Raw genomic sequence first — 19,974 nt, forward strand, 5'->3', positions numbered from 1 at the left:
CCAGAAAACAGTTCTGAGCAGCAGACCAGCATTCCAAAGTCCATATCAGTCTTAGCTCAGTGTTTCCACAGGCTAATGCTACTGATGAGGTGCAGAATATCAAAGAGTATTGCCTATGTCTAAGAACAGCCCTTTTTCAGGCCACAATAACTGCATGCACCACATTCCCTATCAACTGTGTTTTCTGCAGAGCCATGCCAGGTAGAAGGGATGCCAATGTGAGTACCATGTTAGCGCATCTTCTCCCTCAATGTCAGCAGAACTGTTGAAATTGCAGTAGAGACAAGATTAATGCCTTGATTAATGGTGACAGCATTGGTTAGTGAGGTTATATTGTTTTAAACTGAACTCCATGAAGTTCAAACCAATTGACCATAAAAACATTTTCCTCTGTTTGTGACATCAATGGCAGGTTAAAGAATTTGTTTCAACATCATCAGAATCTCCAATGAAACACTCAGGCAGTAAAATAAGTGGGGCAAAGCAAGTACCCCGAATGAAAACTAACTCCAGTTGAGATATTTCAAGCATTTTAAAGGGAAACAGATTGTTCCAGCCACACCCCATGCATCAGTTGAGAACTGTTATATGACCTCAACAATAGACCCCAGCAGGCAACCAGTCAGGAAAGGTAAGAAAGAATCAGTAGCAGACATCCACTCAAAAATGGATATGGTGTGGCAAGGGAGGGTGGGTTGAAAAAAAAAGTACTTTCCCTCAATATTAAACAGGTATCTGTACTATAAGAGGATGACTTCTATGTACCCTCTAGTTGCATGGTCTCTTCTCTCCTGATAACATCAGAAGTTCATTAATACCAGAAGCATCTTCTCTCTCCTCAGAGAGAAACAGAAATGGAAAATTCCAGAAGCCATTCAGTCTTCTCTCTGAGGACTTTTGATAGACACTTCTCCAAGGTCTTGGTCTCAGAAACGTAAAATTTCTCCTCAAGAACTGCCTTATTGAACACTGAATCTAATGCATCCTTCTCTGCTCTAAGGCCCCAAGGAAGCTCCAAGTCAAATCTCAGACCCCTGCGAGTAATAAACACCAAGATGATACAGTTTCTTTAGGTTTGGTCATCTTGCCCTGGCTGCATTATCTCCCTATTTTTTATTTTTTACTCCCTGTTCTTAAACTGCCCATATAATTCCCCCCAATCATTTATTTTAGCTATATATATATAATATATGCAAATATAATTTCTATGGGCCATGGTGGGGTACAGAGTGAGATGAACATGATTCCAAATGATCAAAGGACACTGGAAAGCCCAACGGCTACTGGCAGAAATACACATGACCTCCAATAAGTGGAGAATATTCTCACACTATCTCTCACGCTTACCGTGGCTCGTAGCGCCTGAATAGCCTGATTCCGATGGAATCCCATGGAAGTAATGATAGCTACAATTTCCTCCGGAGGTTGGTTATCCAATCCAGTAGCACCAAAAACAGAGGCCCCAGCAGAAGCCGCTCCTCCATAACCAGGCATGGTCAGTGGTTCAGCAAAATCTGGGGAAAATAATCATTCTCAGGTCTTTTCCTTTTTTTAGTCTTGAAATAAACAACATTTTAGAGCTAAGAAGGAAAAATACCTACGAAGTTATAATAATCAGGACAGTTGGTACTAGCATTAAGGATAAACATATAGATCAGCTAAAACAGAATTCAGAGAGTCCAAAAATAAACCCATAGATTTATGGTCAGTTGACTTTTGACAAGACCACTCAATGGGGGAGGGCAGTCTTCTCAACAGATCGTGCTGGAACAACTGCATGTCCACATACAAAGAATGAAGATGGATCCCTACCTCAAGCTATATTCAAAGATTAACTCAAAATGGCTCCCTGACCTCAATGTTAGAGATCTTAGGATAGGCAATGGCTTCTTAGCTATGACAACAAGAATACAAGTAACAAAAGAAAAAACATAGAAAATTAGACTTCATCAAAATTGCAAACTTTTGTGCTTCAAAAAATACCATCAAGAGGGGCGCCTGGGTGGCTTGGTCGGCTAAGCGTCCGACTTCGGCTCAGTTCATGATCTCACGGTCCGTGAGTTCGAGCCCCTCGTCGGGCTCTGTGCTGACAGCTCGGAGCCTGGAGCCTGTTTCAGATTCTGTGTCTCCCTCTCTCTCTGCCCCTCCCCTGTTCATGCTCTGTCTCTCTCTGTCTCAAAAATAAATAAACGTTAAAAAAAAATTTTTTTTTAAAAATACCGTCAAGAAAGTGAAAACACTCACAGGATGAGAGAATATATTTGCAAATCATGTATACAGTAAGGTACTTGTATTGATTAAGAAAATAACTCTTACTACTCAACAATAAAAAGACAAATAATTTCATTAAAAATGGGCAAAAGTTGGGCTGCCTGGGTGGCTCAGTCAATTGAGTGTCAGATTCTTGATTTTGGCTCAGGTCATTATCTCATAATCAAGATCAAGCTCGCTTAAGAGTGTCTCTCTCCCTCTGCCCCTCCCCCACTTGCACACACACATGCTTGCACAAGTGCTCTCTCTCTCTCAAAAAAAAAAAAAAATGGGCAAAAGATTGGATAGACATTTCTCCAAAGAGATTTAAATTACCCACAAGGACATCAAAAGATGCTCTACCTCATTAATCATTAGGGAAATGCACATCAATATCACAATGAGCTACCACTTTCACATCCACTGGAATGGCTATAATAAAAACAATAATAACAAGGGTTGGTGAGGATATGGAGAAATTGGAACCCTCATACATTGGTGGTAGAATGTAAAACAATACAGCCTGATTGTTGAAAAACCTGCATTTTTATGTTATGGACATGGCTTCTTTCCTTCAATCTTATGAAATAACCTGTGCTAGCTTCACACTTTTCTTCTATGGCTTCCTCACCTCTCCCAGACTTCACAGACTGAAGAGAGTGAGGGCCTTGCTCTAGACTAGGTTTTGGCTCAAGGGAATGTTGTGGCTGGTTTGATCTTGTGTCGAAACCACTAAAACTTTCTCCAAATCAGCAATAAACCTGCTGTGTGTTCTCATCACTGGTGTGTTCAATCGAGTAGCACTTTTCATTTCTGTGGAAGAATTTTTGCTTTGCCTTCACAACTTGGCTAACTGTTTGGTGTAAGAGGCCTAGCTTTTGGCCTCTCTGTTTTCAATACGCCTTCCTCTCTAACCTGAATCATTCCTGGCTTTTAAGTTAAGAGATGTGTGACTCTTCCTTTCACTTGGACACTTAGAGGCCAGCATAGAGTTATTAGCTGGCCTAACTTCAATATTGTTGTGTCTCAGGGAATAGGGAGGCCCAAGAAGAGGGACAAAGACAGGGGAATGGTTGGTCGGTGGAGCAGTCAGAACACACACATCTGTGGATTAAGTTTGCTATCTTACGGGTGCAATTTGTGGTACCCCAAAACAGTTACAACAGTAACATCAAAGATCACTGATCACAGATCACATAATAGAATAATAATGGAAAAGTCTGAAATATTGTGAGAATTACCAGAAATGTGACACAGAGACACGCAGTTAGCAAATATTGTTAGAAAAGTGGCACCAATAGACTTGCTCAACACAGAGTTGCCACCGACCTTCTGTTTGTAGAAAGTATAATATCTGCAAAGTGCAATCAGATGAAGTGCAGTAAAATGAGATATGCCTATATTTCTAACTAAGAAATGATAAGGACTTGAAATAGAAAACTGTGCATGAAGAAATGGGGGTTGTTTAGTTAGCTTTCACTTCTGTCTACTTTATTAAGGTATAATTCACACACCCTATAATTCACCCACTTGAAGTGTACACCCAGTGGTTTTCAGTAAACAATATTGCCCACTCAACAGACTACAGTATAGTGTAAACATAACTTTTATATACACTGAAAACTAAAAAATCCATTTGATTCACTTTATTGTGGTGGTCTGGAACTCAACCTACAACATCTCTCTGACATATGCCTGTATGTCCCACATCTTTCCACTGGTCTTTTTGCCACTGAATTACATACTTTAAAAGGTGAATTATGGGATGCCTAGGTGGCTCAGTTGGTTGAGCATCCGACTTCAGCTCAGGTCACGATCTCACGATTCATGGGTTCAAGCCCTGAATCAGGCCCTGCGGCGACAGCTCAGAGCCTGGAGCCTGCCTCAGATTCTGTGTCTCCCTCTCTCTCTCTGCCCCTCCCCCACTCACATTCTGTCTCTGTCTCCCAAAAACAAATAAACATTTTTTAAAAGGTGAAAATAAATAAATAAATAAATAAATAAATAAATGTAAAGTACTCACTTAAAAAAAAAAGGTGAATTATATCTCAGTAAAGCTATTATTTAAAAAAACAGAGAGAGTGAGAGTAAAGATTAACACTGTGACTCTGCTCCACAGGCAAAGTGCCACCTCACTGAAGCAGAAAAAAAAGTGACCTAAAAAGTTAAATTATGAGGGGCAGGAAAAAGTGAGCTAAGAAGCTAAATCATGAGCTAAAAAGTCATTTTCTGGGACACATTCAGAGGACATGTTAGTATCTCCATGGCTTAGCAACACTGAAGATCTCATCAGACTCCAAAGCTATTCCCCTTTCCAACCACTGACCTGGCTCTTCCATGTGAACAATGATCCAGTTGAAGGCCACTTCAGCTCCCATATTTCCAGTAAAGTACACAGCCTTCCGACACGCTTCTAGAGGGAAACCCATCTCGGCCAGCTGCATCACTGATGACTCATCAATGTCTGAGGCTATGGGGCACAACAGAATATTCTGGTGTAAAAATGTAAACTCTCTTCTGGTCTTAGCTTCTCCTCACCCACTATCCACGTGCTATCCAAACAAAGTGCTATTTTTTGGTGGTTTAACTTTGTTTTGTTGTGTTTTAAGTCATCCAAATATTTAGCTATTTGAGCTGAGTTTATATCTGACCTAAATAGGAACCATGTTAACTACCTGGACAGCCCAAGCACGGAAGAACAATTCTCTAATTTCATAAGGGGAGATTTGCTATATTCCCAGAACCATTTCAACCTCTCAGATCATCTCAAGACCTTTCCTACAGCAGTTCTTCTATGACTGAAATCTGAAGAGAAAAGAATTATCTACAGGCCTAAAAGCCTATTCTTTAAATCCCACAGGAAATTATACCAGGCCTTTAGGAAAATATATGTATTTTACATATACCAGGTCAAAGGAAATAATCAGCTCTGGGGAAATGGAGAGCCCAAATGTTAAGTAGAAAAGACAGAATATGTTCTGTAATGGTTTACATTTAAGATTTTGAAAGAGATAGCCTTTATAAACCTAACTTGGGCTTGGACACAGAGCGTTTTCTTTTCTTTTCTTTTCATAATAATAGATAGATGTTGGTGGAGATGTGTGTGCATACGTATGTGTGTGTGTGTGTGTGTGTGTGTGTGTGTGTCCATGTGTATACATAGAAGCACACGTCTGTATATGTATAATGTACAAAAATATACATTAAAACCTACAGGCATGTGTATCTATATATATGTACATGTACACACATACACACATAAATACATGCATGTATAATGCATACATGTATATAGGCCAATAAATTTTTTGTATATACTTTTGCACATGTATATACATGTTTATATATATACACATACATGTATGCATAAGTGCACACATAAACACCTACATAGTGCTCTCAAATTATCCAACAACTAGGGGGGAAGAGGAGCACAAAATATATCCCTCATGTTTTCCGTGTCGTGATGTCTCTACTGAAAATTCTGCCAAAGATGGCAATTAGTAGAACACAGTAGTAGTAGAACTGAGGATGAGAGATATCTTTTCTATAAAAATTATATCCAAAATGTATTTATCATACAAGGAAGATACACAGAACATCCTATCAAGACCAAATTTTAAGAAAGCAATGATTTAGGACAACAGTGGCTCCCAAGTTGTGTTGTATGGTGGCCTTGTGTTCCAAGAGAGATGTCATTATTGAACCACAAAACAAGGGGTTTCCATGGCCAAATTAGTTTTAAAATCTACATTCTCTATTCTCCCCTTAGAAATCACAAGGTGCATCAGCACAGTGAAGACTCAAACATCCTGTAATAAAGACTCCTACAGTAAAGAAACTAGGAAACTCTACAGGATACCTTTCAACATCTTGTAAGACTCTAATGTTCCCTACAATGCAGTTTAAGAAGCGCAGCTCAATAAATGGTGTATGTATGTCTATAATAACATATTAGATTGAAAGCGTTTAATTCCATTTTTGTGAAAAATTAAGTGAGCCAGGCATGGGTCAAGGACAGGGGAAGGATATGTGCCAAGAGTTAACAGTGATTATAGATGGGCGATGAAACCATAGATGGCTCCTACTGATAATCCATAATTTATAAATACCTTTTTACTCTCATAATAAGAAAATAATCAAAGTTATTCTTTTTAAAAATCTGAGAAAGGAAGGATGCAAATGTTAAACAAGCCCAGATCACTCTACTTCTCCTGTTGAGTACAGGTAATTGCTGATAAGACAGCAGGCTCAGATCTAGGAAGAAATCAATGGCCAAACCATTAACACTGGAAAATGGCTAAGTGCTTCCAATCAGAGACAGACTCCTCTGGCAGTCAGGTCCAACCACCCATCACCTCCCCTGGGGCAAAAGCCTTGCAAGGACAGCTCTCTGGAGGATCTGGAGCAGCCAGCAAACCTCTCACATTCCAGAAAATGTCAAGTGGCATGAAAAGCACATTTGACTCCTAGATCTGGTTCTGGTCCCAGCTCTTTGGTCTCTGAAGTTTTCTGGGTCTTAATTTTATACTCTGTAAAAGGTTACCTGCCCTGCCCTTCTTACTGTGAAAATCAAATAAGAACCTGGATTTTGTATGAATAGTAAAACTATTTATCATTGGAAGAATTTATGAAATAATAAATGCAATATAACTCATGGTAACCATTCAAAAGTAGTAACAGCCATTGTTATTGTTATAGATTATGCACAGAGACAATGGCTTTCCCAAGACCCTCGCTGACCCTAACAGCTTCTTCTAGCAAAGAGCAAATCGTAATTGACCAAGGAAAAGAAATGTGGAGGTCTAAGCCACATGATCAATCATTTGCAAAATACATGAACTTCTAAATTAACAATAGTTTGTCTCCAGGAGGGCTTTGTAGACAAAAAGATTGAGAGTATTTAGTGTTAAACATTCCTTCTTCCTCCTAATTAATCTCTAAATATTCATTATAAATAGTTTATTATGTTCTTTTCAGAAAACCAAGAGTACCAATTCCCACAGGATTAAGGAACTAAAAGTCTACAAAATTAACACAATCCAATGACACTAATAACCTTTAGAGTATTAATTAATACAGCCATGTCCTGTCCAACAGCAGGAGTGGAAAAAATGCTGGGCCACAGTGCCATCATTGCTCTAGAGCCCTACTCATGGCCAGAGTGGGAAGAAATGGCATCATTAGCCCACCTTCACACCTGAGGAAACTGAGGCTCAGAGAAGTTAAGTAAATTTTTCTAGGTTGCACAGTCATAAATGGCAGGGCCAGGTTTCCAATCCGGGGCTGGTTGGCTTTCATGCTGATGATCACTCTTCTGAGCTACAGAGCCATTTAATCACCATGTCACTGGTTTACATTTACTGGTAACTCAACTTGCAGACGAAGAATCATTCCTACCCAGGAAAAAGCTACACACATACACATGTAGAGAACAATGCCCCTTTATTGAATTCCCAAAGATAAATGTCAGACCCAGGACAACTGTAGGACAACTGAGAAAAATTTCGAAAGATACATACGGTCTATCAGTTGGTTCATCAGGCGATCTGGAAATTAAAGGAGAGGGAAGAAATGAGACCAAAGCATGGCAAAGAGTTTTAGAGAAAAAGTAAGAGTTCATGCAGGGCACTCTCTAATCCCTCAACCCCGAGGGATTCCACACTGTTGTCAACCACTCAGCTCCCCCCAACACATACCACCAAGTCTGTTCAATATGAAATCATCACAGTAGGGAGTGAAAATAAACAGGTTTCAGGCATTTCAATCAGATAAAACATGATGCTCTGGTTATCACCTTAATGAACGAAATGATTTATCTCCCTGTATTTCTAAGAACTCTATATAATTACAAACTAAGGATTCTGTTAGAAACATCAGAGAAAGCAGGAGCAGTTCTAATGAACTATAAACCATCTTGTATTTCTCTGATGCTCACACTGATCTATGCTCTCTGGCCCCTTGAATGGACCACCTATGCCACATAACAGAGTGTGCCACGCAGAGTTCCATTCCCTACTTTCCATACTCTACAATTTAGCATTTGCCTTAGCACTAGATAATAATGGAACATAGATGCCTATCTTGAATATGATCTTGCTCCTTCTGGATTCACCTTACCCTTCTTTGGCACCTGAACTTGGTCACCAATAATATTCAATGCTCAACTAATGAAAAACCTTTGGTAGAGGGGCCCAGAGTGCTCTATCACTATTAATTCACCTAATTAACTGATTAAAAAGGTGAACAGTAAATAGATAGGTGAGCAAATGAAACCACAATGAAACCAATTTCATCAGTAACCGAGCTAACAATAAAACCAAGATTTTTTGCCCCTGTCCTCAGATCCACAAAGATGAAGCAATTATTTTCTGTATGTCCTTTTCCCTTAAAAAGTTAAGTATTCTAGGGGTGCCTGGGTGGCTCAGTTGGTTGGCATCTGACTTCGGCTCAGGTCATGATCTCACAGTTCATGAGTTCGAGCCCCGCTTTGGGCTCTGTGCTGACAGCTCTGAGCTCAGAGCCTGCTTTGGATTCTGTGTTTCCCTCTCTCTCTGCCCCTTCCCCGCTCATGCTGTCTCTGTCTCTGTCTCTGTCTCTGTCTCTCAATAATAAACATTAAAAAAATTTTTTTTAAGTTAAGTATTTCTAAATAAAAATTTAGTCTTCACAGAGCCAACTGCTCCCTTGTATGAAACAGTGACTAAGCTGGGGAGGTAAAATGTGGTCAAGATTTTTAAAACCAACATGCACTATTGAACTTCCCCTTCTGGCTGTCCAACCATACTCCCAAGAGGACACAGCTCCTCAAAACTAAAAGCCTACTGAAAACACACTCCTTATCTTCCCTACAGGTCCGTTTGGGGGAAGAAGAGGCAGAGGAAGCCAGAGGCAACATAACCTAAAAACTGTTTGGAGATTTGCTGCCCTCTGTTACCAGTGATTTCTGCAGGTCCATTTCATTTACTCATCATGGGTCTGTGCCTCCTCCCATGACTAATTTAAGTTTACTGTTGCAGCCAGGACTCCTACTGTATGTCTGTGGTGGGTTAAACACAGGAAAATGGCCAAGGGACAACAGAGTGGTGGAAGAGAAGAGACTTCATCATCGGGTGGGGCAGGGAGACAGTGAGAGAACATCCTCCTGACAGAAGATGGTACCTTTTGAGTCATCAGGAATGACGATAGGGGGGCTGATGTCCGGAAGTTCCTCCTCTCCTGGTTGTAACCCCCTGGCTCGGAGATGGTTGATATCAAGTAGGTCTGGCATGTCAATAGAAACATCTGCAAAATTAGAGAGATTACATTCACCAACTCTCCAAAAACCCACAATCACCCCCTAAAACCAGCACCTCTAACTCTTATGTACATGTGTCTAAGCAGAGCTAAGGGATGCTTTTCAGTTCCCTGGAGTAGATTACTGGGCCAGTAAACTCACTGAGACTAGTTAGATTTAATGGAGAAGCAGAGGGAAAGTACAGAACATTTCACACTGAACAAGCAAGAGGTTGTAAACTGGGAACCCAAAGACTATTTGTGGCCCAGACACTTTCTGTTTAATGTTTTTAAAATGTTGGCAACAAATTCCAATTTTTAAATCAGAAGATTTCATTTAAATATCCCTATTTCCAGCTTATTATGAAAAACAGAAAGCTATAGCATATTCTCAAATGGTAATAACTGCCTGGGTCTAATTTTCAGCTTCCACTCTAGACAATATGTGCCCTAGAGCCTATCACAGACCCCACTGCTGCCTACTGATCCTGAGCATCATATTTGTGCTATTCTGATTCTTCTGGTAAAGAAATGTTTTTCTAAGCCATGTCTTTATCCAAAGTGGAAATACCCAAGAAAGACCAAGATAGCCAGGCTACACATTTCTTATATCCAATGTACTTCTTTCATTTACATTAATCCCTGTGCTTGTTAGGCATTTGAGTTTGCAGCCCCTAGATTATGCCTTTTCTCAGATCATGACAGGCACTGCGATCATTCTAACCAAGGTAATAAAGAATGAAGTTTTAAAGAAATAAAATTGAATCTCAAGTGTATTAGGCTTGGGGTATTTTTTTTTAACTGCTCAGGTCAGTTGTTATTGTGCTGACTTACTTAAATACAAAATTTATTAGTCTAAAAGTCTGCTGAGATTTAGTGTTACATTCAGTTATGACAATAATGAAAAATGGGTCCCAATGTTGGTGTGGGATAGGTCTCTTGGGCTAGCACACAGAACCTGAAAATACTATCCCCAAAACTAGCTATGATGTCAGATAAATAAATCCTATTTTAAAACAACAACCCAGAGAAAAAGCTTAGTTAAAAAAATTTTTTTCAATCTCAGGGGATAGCAAAAACAAACATAATGTCCGACAAAGTCAATACAGTTGTTCCTCAACAGAAAAATTCAGGTTCATTAAAGCTCTGAGGCTCCTTTAAATTCAGCAAGTCTATGAAATCTGATCTGAATTTTTACAGAAAATCCAATAACAAAGAAAAATAAGAAAGCTGTTTCCAAAGCAGTTAAAAGCCTTTAGAAGAAAGCAGTTTTCTCTCTCAGGTACTTCTCAGGTCCACAGAGGAAAGGCTGAGTGATGATCATCCTGCCCACAAAATCATTCCACCAGGAAAATCGAAGATGTGCTGCAGAATCAGTCACGGCCCTGCACAAGGTCACGTGGCAAGCAAGTACCATGTCAATGGAGTGCTAGAGGTTCTGGGGAAATCCGTCCTGCTGATTTTACATTCTTTCTACCTACCCCCTTCAGATGAGCAGATGAGTGCTTAATTAACCAGTATAAGACCTGAGTTATTTTTTAAGCCCTCAAAACCAGAAAATCTTTAAGACTGGCAAGCAGCCTGAGCTACCTGCTTGAGAAATGACAAAGAGTAAAACTGTCCATCCGGCACCGAAGACAGCATAGTAACATCTTGATGTTGGATCATGACAATGGAGAAAATGTTCTCATACATTGTCTAGAAAACTAACCTCTAACAAAGGCTTCTGAAAATAGCAAGAAAAAAACCCAAGTAAGGCAAAAATCAAATCCCTTTTTTGACTATTTAATGCAACTGACTATACTCATTTTGTTATTAATAAAATTTGTATGATTTAAGTGACTATTCTCAGCCACACCTGCCTACTTTAGAGGCAGAGGAGAAATAATAAGAGGAGCATGTACCTTCAATTACCTGCACCTCCAAGGGTGGTCTCTGGACCAGCAGCACCAGCAGCATCAGTATTACCAGGGAGCTTGTTAGAAATAAAGAATCCCAGGCCCCACCCCAGACCTGCTGAATTAGCACCTGCATTTTGCCAAGATCCCAGATAATTTGTGTGCACGTTAAAGTTTGGAAAGCATGGCTTATTTGATAATGTGGAGATGCCATTTTCACTCTCAGAATCCAGTCATCCCAGAACGCATCATTACAGGGGTGGGCAGCATGTGATAGTTTTTATTACGAGTGCAAATCATATACTGTGACTCAAAAGAGAAAGGTGAGGACGATGGAAAAAGAACGAAATGGAACTATTTCTGACAGCCAACAACATGGGCCCTTTCACACGCCATTTTTTTTAATGGCTAATTTGATGTTTCAAGCAAAAGCATGCAAAAGATACCTACCAAATTTTTTGGGAACCCAGTCAAGACCAAAAGTGAACTTCTTTATCTGCACTACCAAGTATTCAGGGAATGAGGCAAAGCGAGATGTTCTGGGAAACACAAGGGGATTAGATCAATGAAACAAGGCAATCAGAATCATGATTATAGTTCATGAAGCATCCAAAGCTTTGTCTGAGGCACACCTGGCAGTTCCAGTGACTGCACTGAGAAGGAAGGACACTCAAACAGACACAAGCAGACACACACTCACCCACAACCAGTCATTCTTCCTGACCTTTTCCCAAGGAGAAAATGTTTAACGGAGGAGAATGTTGTCCTTAGAGAGTGATTTGGAGCATGGTGCAAAATTACACTTTTATTTTGCTGTGGCATTTTGTATTTCTGAAAAGTACTTTTCAACCGTAGACATCTTTTTCTAAAACCCTTGCTAGAATTTAGTACAGTTTAGTACCCCTGAACAACGCAGAGGATAGGGGTGCTGAACCCCCCATGGAATCAAAAATCCACATATAACTTTTGACTCCCAAAAAACTTTACTAATAGTCTACTGTTGACCAGAAACCTTACCAATACCATAGAGTCAATTAAACATATTTTATGTTATATGCATCATATACTGTATTCTTACCGTATAAATACGCTAGAGAAAATATAACACTGTACTGTAAAAAACCCACTGGACCCACACAGTTCAAACCCATGTTGTTCAAGGACCAACTGTGTGTGTGTCTGTGTGTGTGTGTCTGTGTGTCTCTGTGTGTGTGTGTATTATCTGCAGGATAATATGTGCATGTACTACATGTTTGTATGTGGGGTTTGAAAAGCTTCACAAGTTGCGGCGGCTAGGTGGCTCAGTCAGTTAAGTGTCTGACTTCGGCTCAGGTCATAATCTTGCAGTTTGTGGGTTCGAGCGCCATATTGGGCTCTGTGCTGACAGCTAGGAGCCAGGAGCCTGCTTCAGATTGTGTGTTTCCCTCTCTCTCTGCCCGTCCCCCACTCACACTTTGTCTCTGTCTCTCAAAAAAAGTGAATAAACATTAAAAAAAATAAGAAGAAAAAAGAGAAACAGAAAAAAAAGAAAAGCTCCACAAGCAATCCTGACATACCCCCAATCTCTGCTCCCACAGAGAATCACTATCTTACAGCACAAAGTTGACATAAGGAAGGTTTATTGAAACTTTGGTTGAGGTTGACTACTGAAAATGCCAACACCTCATTAAAATACTACTGTATCTAAAATCCATGATCATGTGAATCCTAAATATATACAAATATATATACATAATGAGATAAGCATCTAAAATATCTAAATCTGACCTTACATTTTTAAATTAATACATATGGTCAATATCTCGAGTTTCCCTTCAAACTTTCAGGAATTGTCTAGACTTTAGTTTGACAATTTCATGCAGACTATTTACCTACTATACCAAATTCAAGCCCCAGTTCCAGCTCATTCTCTCCACATTTATCACCTTGTTTATAACAACCATTTCTATGTGGTGTCAATGTGGATATAGTAGGTTATGTAAAAAAGAAAATAAGCTGTAGACAGATACTATGTCTTAAAATGAAAGATTCTTGAACACCGTCCCCACAAACTCTACTTTTCATATCTAAGTCATTGCCTTCTACCTGGAATGCAGTGGGCCCAGAATTCAGAAAGCAAATACAAATGCATTGCTGCCCCCTAGTGTAGAAGAAAAGCCATAGTAGAGGGACAAAACACTATCCAAAAATGGGTCAAAATGATGTGGATTTGGGTCTAGAATATGCTACTTAATTCACTCCAATGTGGACAAATCACTGACCCTCCCTGAGGCTCCATTTTCACATCTACAAAACAGATTTCTTAATCATATCTACTTGCCAGGACTATGCAATGTTCATAAAATGATGTGAAAGCACTTGGCACACTAGAACATATACTATGTATACCCAGGGAATTAGCACGATTATTTTGTCATAAAAGAGCTATAATCCATGGCACTGAACACTGACTTGGTCTATCACTGACCTGTTTTTTGCCCCAAGCAAGTCACTTAACCTCTCTGTATCTCAAATTCTCCAACACAAGGATGGTAGAAGGGTCCAGGCAATAATGTAAAGGAGTTCTTTAAAAAACAGGAACTTAACGATCCTAAGGAACTTATCTATTATTACCCTGGTTCATTCTCCAGAAACTGTAATAAAAATTATCTCTAATTAGGCTTCCTACCTTCTGAGAGGCAGTAATAAACATCATTCTTACTCCAATATAGCCAAATCCTAATTTCACCAAAATCCAACCAACTCCAGCTGCAGTATTTTCAACTAATGTAAAAATGTCACCTCTCTGACCTCTTCTTCTTACCACATCAACTTCAAAGCTGGAAAATATGTAATAGTGAGATCAGCCAAAAGTCATCAGTATATCAGTTATTTCCAAAATGTGGTTGAAAAGCCCCAAGACTCTTAAATTTTTTTTTTAACGTTTATTTTATTTTTGAGACAGAGAGAGACAGAGCATGAACGGGGAGGGTCAGAGAGAGGGAGACACAGAATCTGAAACAGGCTCCAGGCTCTGAGCTGTCAGCACAGAGCCCAACGCGGGGCCTGAACTCATGAGATCATGACCTGAGCCAAAGTCGGCCGCTTAACCGACTGAGCCACCCAGGCGCCCCAAAAGCCCCAAGACTCTTAAAATTGCTCTGTGGTCAGTATCTGGGTGAGTAAATCAGCTGGTGATACCATGGGCAGTGCAGGGAGGGAACTGGAGGCTGGGGTGTGGTGGGAGAGGGGTGGATAATTTAACACATCCCTTTGTTATGGGTAACTAACTACCAACCTAAGAGTACCAGAAATCAGATTAGATGAGCCCACATTATATTTACCCTGTTAGGTAAACATGCTATATATTATATTCATCTTTGTAGCCTGTAGAGGGTCTCAAATTGAATCACACAGACAGTAACTGCTCAATATATATCTGCTCAAAATAATCTCAAAATCAGTAATGTGCATTCATTAATTGCAGGTTTGGGACATCAAGTTTGTTAGTTAAATCTAGCAAAAAGTGTAAATTATGCACCGCTTACTCTTTTATTCCTAAAATTAATTCCTGGAAATTAAAATTTTTCCTGAAAGACCATTAGACTGTAAACCATTCAAAAAGATCTAGGTAGACACACAGCAAATTTACCTCAAAAACCTGCTATGGGGACTAAATCAGTTAGTATACAAAGTGCTTAGAATTGTGCCTGACAACACTATTGAACTGTCTACTGACAACCTATTATCATCATTTAAAGTATATCAACTGTTTGCCAATCATAATCAAGGCAAAAACACTATGAAAGTCTTAATAAGAAAATATATAAGCTGTCCTTCTCTGTGAAATTAATATTGTCCACTGTATTGAAAACCTGGCAACTAAAAAAATACAATTCTATTCTTTCCATTGAATATGTTGAAAATATGACAATTAATCAACCACAGTCCAACTGTATAACCTAAGGCAAGAAAAAAAAAGGAAAGGAAAGATAAAAACAACGGTAATAGTAATTACAGCATGTGAGGCACTATACAAAGCACTCTGCATAGTTTATCTTGCCTTAACCTTCACCCCAACCCTAGGAAGAAACTATTATTATCCTGGTTTACAGATAAGGAAACAGGAGCTTAGGGAGATGAAGTCACTTGGCCAAGGTCACGTATCAGTAAGTTCTGCACTGGGGATTAAACACTACCTGTCCATTCAAAGCTTGCACTCTGGAATCCTACACTGTACCTTCCTCTTCATAAATGATGAAAGTCCACACAAAATTTCTCCCTATTGACCCTTCCCCTGTGAGCTGCTTAAAGGCAGGAACTAGGTCTTGTTCAACTCACTGCCTAGAATATTCCAGGTGAACAATAATACTTGCTAGGTGAATGAAATGTCCAAACACTAATATTCTTCCCAGAGACTGTCTGTTCAGAACTATTTGACGAAAGAGTCTTTATTCTGGTCTATACTGACTGAAGATCTACAAAAAGGACATTTTTTTGCCTCTTCCTGGTCTTTCAGTGTCTGGGTCTAACACAAGAAAAATTCAAGACCCTAAACTAGCATAAGGAGATCGTGTCTATATTGCTAGAAATAAGAAAAAGAAAAAAAATCTTTTAGGAATCTCCTGAACTGTGTCTCCCAAAACTAATACTTGAAACATGATAAGGCATAATAAGGAATATGCAAGGCTTTGTATAAGGGTTATAAGGATATAAGCAGATACGAAATGATAAGGGAAATTGGATACTATGTAACAGAGGAATTAAGAGTTTAAACTTTGAACTCAATAGATCTGAATGAATTCCAGGTCTGCCACTTACTGGCCAATTATTTCTCCTTTTATCTCCTCATCCATAAAATGGGGAGAATGGCACCCACTTCACAGTAGTACCAAGAGGATTAAATGACAATTGATGGTAAGTGCTTAACACATGACCTGGAATAATAAATGGACCAAAATATGGTAGCTGCTTTATTAACCTAACATTGTCTTCTCCTTTTCCACAAAGACCAGTTTTCAATTATTAACAACTGGATACATCCAGTATTAATTTTTTTCATATACATAAAAGAATGAGAGCATGTATGTATGTAAAAGACAGAGAAAAGGAATAAACGTGTTTAATATCTACTGTCAAGGATTAGAGAAAGCAGAAACCCCTCCTCTAGAGAGTTATGTTAGCACTGCCTACAACTAAATATTCTGTAGTGCTTGAGGAAAAAACCAGGTAAGCAAGCATCATTCCTCCATTACAGATGCAAGAAGGACACTGGGTGGTGACTGTGCCCTGGGATAGAACATAGGCTGGGAAGTGGACACAGGAGAAGGATCTAGATCTCCTGATCACTCACCCTGGGGTGAGAGCCTCTGTCTCTGGAAAGCTAATGCCTCCCAACTCCATTTTAACGATGGGCCTCTTCCAAGTGATAAGAAGGCTCCTTTCTGCAGGCCCAGAGAGTGTGTCACACCTTGCACTTCTAAGACACAAGGCTACTTTTCTGAAGAACAGAAAAGGGTAGCCAAGCAGACAGGTATACGAAGAACAACTCTGCAGCTTACATCTGATGCTGGGGACTTTCTAGGTGGCCAGGTCCCCTGATCACTTCTATATCCCATACATAAACAGAATTAAAGCGCAAAGAGAGAAGGATAACTGAGAAATCTTCCACCTACTGTCAATAATTAAAGCAAAAAAAAAAAAAACAAAATAAAATAAAATCATTATGTTGTATACCTTAAACGTACACAATGTTATTATATCTCAATATATATCTATATATGTCAATATCTCAATAATGTCAATGATATCTCAATAAAGCTGGAGGAAAAATAATTAAAGAAAGTGGGTCTACCACTAAGATACTGTGTAGATGTCTAACTGCCCAATGATGTCTCCAAGTTGCAATGAAGTAAATTTCACACATTTACCACACCAACTCATCAATGTTTCTCTGCAAGGACACACATACAACACACACACACACACACACACACACACCCCACAGACCCTGTAACTCAGCAATCCTAGGATAAAAACTTACTTCACATTGAATAACTGATAAAGGAATGGAAAATTATTAACCTCATTTGGATATGAACAACATTTAAAAAAATCATTTTAAGAAATTATGGCTTTTTTTAGCTCTTTGAAATAAATCTTTGTGCTTTCCCATTTTTAACATATGAAGTCAATCATCTGAAACAAAGAGGAATCCCAGGGATGGCTGTTCCAGAGAATAAAGGATTTAGGTTTGACGGCTACTTGAGGTGATAAAACATCCAGCAGTAGCTCTTCAGCCTTCATTCCCCTTTCACATCAACTAGATAGTGCTCAATTTTTGTCAGGAGGACAGATGGCCAAAGAATATCTAAAAGGAGTGGGGGTGCCTGGGTGGCTCAGTTAAGCATCTGACGTTGGCTCGTGAGCTCATGATCTCACAGCTGGTGGGTTCGAGCCCTGCATCGGGCTCTGTGCTGACAGCTCAGAAACTGGAGCCTGTTTCAGATCTGTGTCTCTCTCTCTGTCCCTTCCCCGCTTGTGCTCTGTCTCTCTCTCTTAAAAATAAATTTAAAATAAACAAATAATATCTAAAAGGAATAAAATTCCCAGAACCAAACTTCCAGACCTCCCTTCATTTTATGTGACTATGTGGGCTTTACACATTTGACTGTATAAAATCGATTAAGGTGTCAAGGGCAGAAAAAAAAAAAAAAAAACTTATGTACCTGACAATGAGGCACACAATGTGGAAACTGAACATCTCCTAGCTAAGTCCTGAGCAGCTCATTTGAACAAAGAGCAGGAGCCCTATGTCCACTTTGAAATACCCTGAGAGACCTGGACACCAAGTTCTAAGCCAAATTTTTAATTATGGAATTAAACTATATCATATGGAGTTTAAATATTGAAGACTATCATGAGTATTTCCATAATTTCTTCATTAATATCATTCTTACCATGGGGTTGGGGTAGGGGGTTGTTGGAGTTCTTGACTACATCCTCTTGGAAAAAAGAAATTCCTAATAGAGGATAAACCACAGCCTTGCCTTTAAAAGGCATAAAAAAAAGGCATTCCCTCCCTAGCACATAATATAAATTATGAACATTTTATTGGACAGGTCTCATACAAGTGAGCTCTATAATTAGGGTTGTATGATTCATTATCCCATCTCACGTGAGCAAGCATGTGCAAACTTATACAGTTCCCTGCTACCTCTCCCCTAGCCATTCCCCACCTGTCAAGGGTCCCCCCCTCACCCCACTCCCACCATACAAGAACACACACACAGGTGCACACATATACACACTTACTTAACACCTGCAGACTTTGCTTGTAGGGCGCTGCTCCAGAAGTCATCGACATTTTCTGGTTCAGAAAAGGCCTGAAGGCAGGCACTAAATGGTATCTTGGCGCGAACCAACTCAGGAAGGGGTCTTCTGTTTGCTTCTGCTTCCCTTCTCGTTAATTCATAGGCAATCAGTTCATCTGAGTAACAGAGCACATGAATGACCTTGTACTCACTCTTATCTTCTTAAAGTGAAAAACACCCCCTTTGGCCAACCTTCCCGAAGGCTTCTGGGCTGGGGCAAGATTGCTTACTTGTTGCCCTCCACAGATCCAGAAAAGCCTGCTGAAAGGCTGATCTTGAGCCATCTTTAAAGTGGCACCGACAGACCGCATGAGCCATTCATATTTTTTTTGCCTGTTCTTCTTTGAGACTGACAAGAGGGACCTGTGAACTCCAGCCCAGATCAGAGGTTCTGCCCTCATGTGTAATGTGAGTGATGCAGGAACCTGGTCTTTCATTCGTCCAGAGGTCAAGGCTGGGATTACCCAAATGCCACCTTCCAATCACAAAGTCTTCACACCAGAGAATTTCACACTGAAAGAGACCCAAGGGTCATCTCTTCATTCTGATTAGAGGTCATGGAGGGTGTGGACCAAGGAGCAAGAAGACCTATAGGATCCAGAGTCCTCTACCGCACACAGCCTGTGATTCTAACCAATGCTGCCCAGACAACTCGGGTTGAGGTTACCCACCACCTCAGATAGCAGAGCCACCAACCTAGAAGGCCTTTTACACTATTCCTGCTCAAACAATTAAAATACCAAGGGAAAAAGAAAACATCACATCATCAACTTCTCAAGAGTCAGCAGATCTGCTCTTGGAAACTGCCTATAAGTCAAAATTTTATATAATTTTGAAAGGGCCTTTTTGGGAATTCCTTTTGTTAACCAAAAAAAAAAAAAACCCAAAATAAAACAAATTACTCCCGAATTATCAGTTTTTAAGCACCCTTATGTACCTATGTGTTTTCTTAAGCACATCTGAGCATGGGTTTAAAATTCATTGTACAGCCCACCATCAGTTTATGATGTACTTATATCTAGGATGCCAGCATTAGGTGTTCCCAACAATCAATTCCCAGAGACTAAATTATAAATCTCCTTTCTGAAAAAGAATAGTTACTACTCATAAATCATAAACAATGAGTTACGGAGGATCACAGAACTGAGTAGAATATCCCCAAGGCTGGCAAGAGAAAGCAATCAAGCCTTATTCTAAAA

General features: G+C 39.6%; 1 protein-coding gene across 1 annotated transcript in view; it reads right to left on the bottom strand.

Annotated features, from left to right (window-relative positions):
- USP13 (ubiquitin specific peptidase 13) overlaps positions 1–19,974 on the bottom strand; it is a 119,359-nt gene that overhangs the window by 20,515 nt on the left and 78,870 nt on the right. The window contains exons 13-18 of the mRNA XM_042998705.1: positions 18,717–18,891; positions 11,874–11,962; positions 9,412–9,534; positions 7,773–7,799; positions 4,577–4,720; positions 1,348–1,514 (exon numbers count right to left, since the gene is read on the bottom strand). Of these exons, the coding sequence (XP_042854639.1) occupies positions 1,348–1,514; positions 4,577–4,720; positions 7,773–7,799; positions 9,412–9,534; positions 11,874–11,962; positions 18,717–18,891 (725 nt within the window). The remainder of the gene's footprint in view (positions 1–1,347; positions 1,515–4,576; positions 4,721–7,772; positions 7,800–9,411; positions 9,535–11,873; positions 11,963–18,716; positions 18,892–19,974) is intronic.

This window comes from Panthera tigris, chromosome C2 (genome assembly GCF_018350195.1).
Source record: "Panthera tigris isolate Pti1 chromosome C2, P.tigris_Pti1_mat1.1, whole genome shotgun sequence".
NCBI lineage: Eukaryota > Metazoa > Chordata > Mammalia > Carnivora > Felidae > Panthera > Panthera tigris.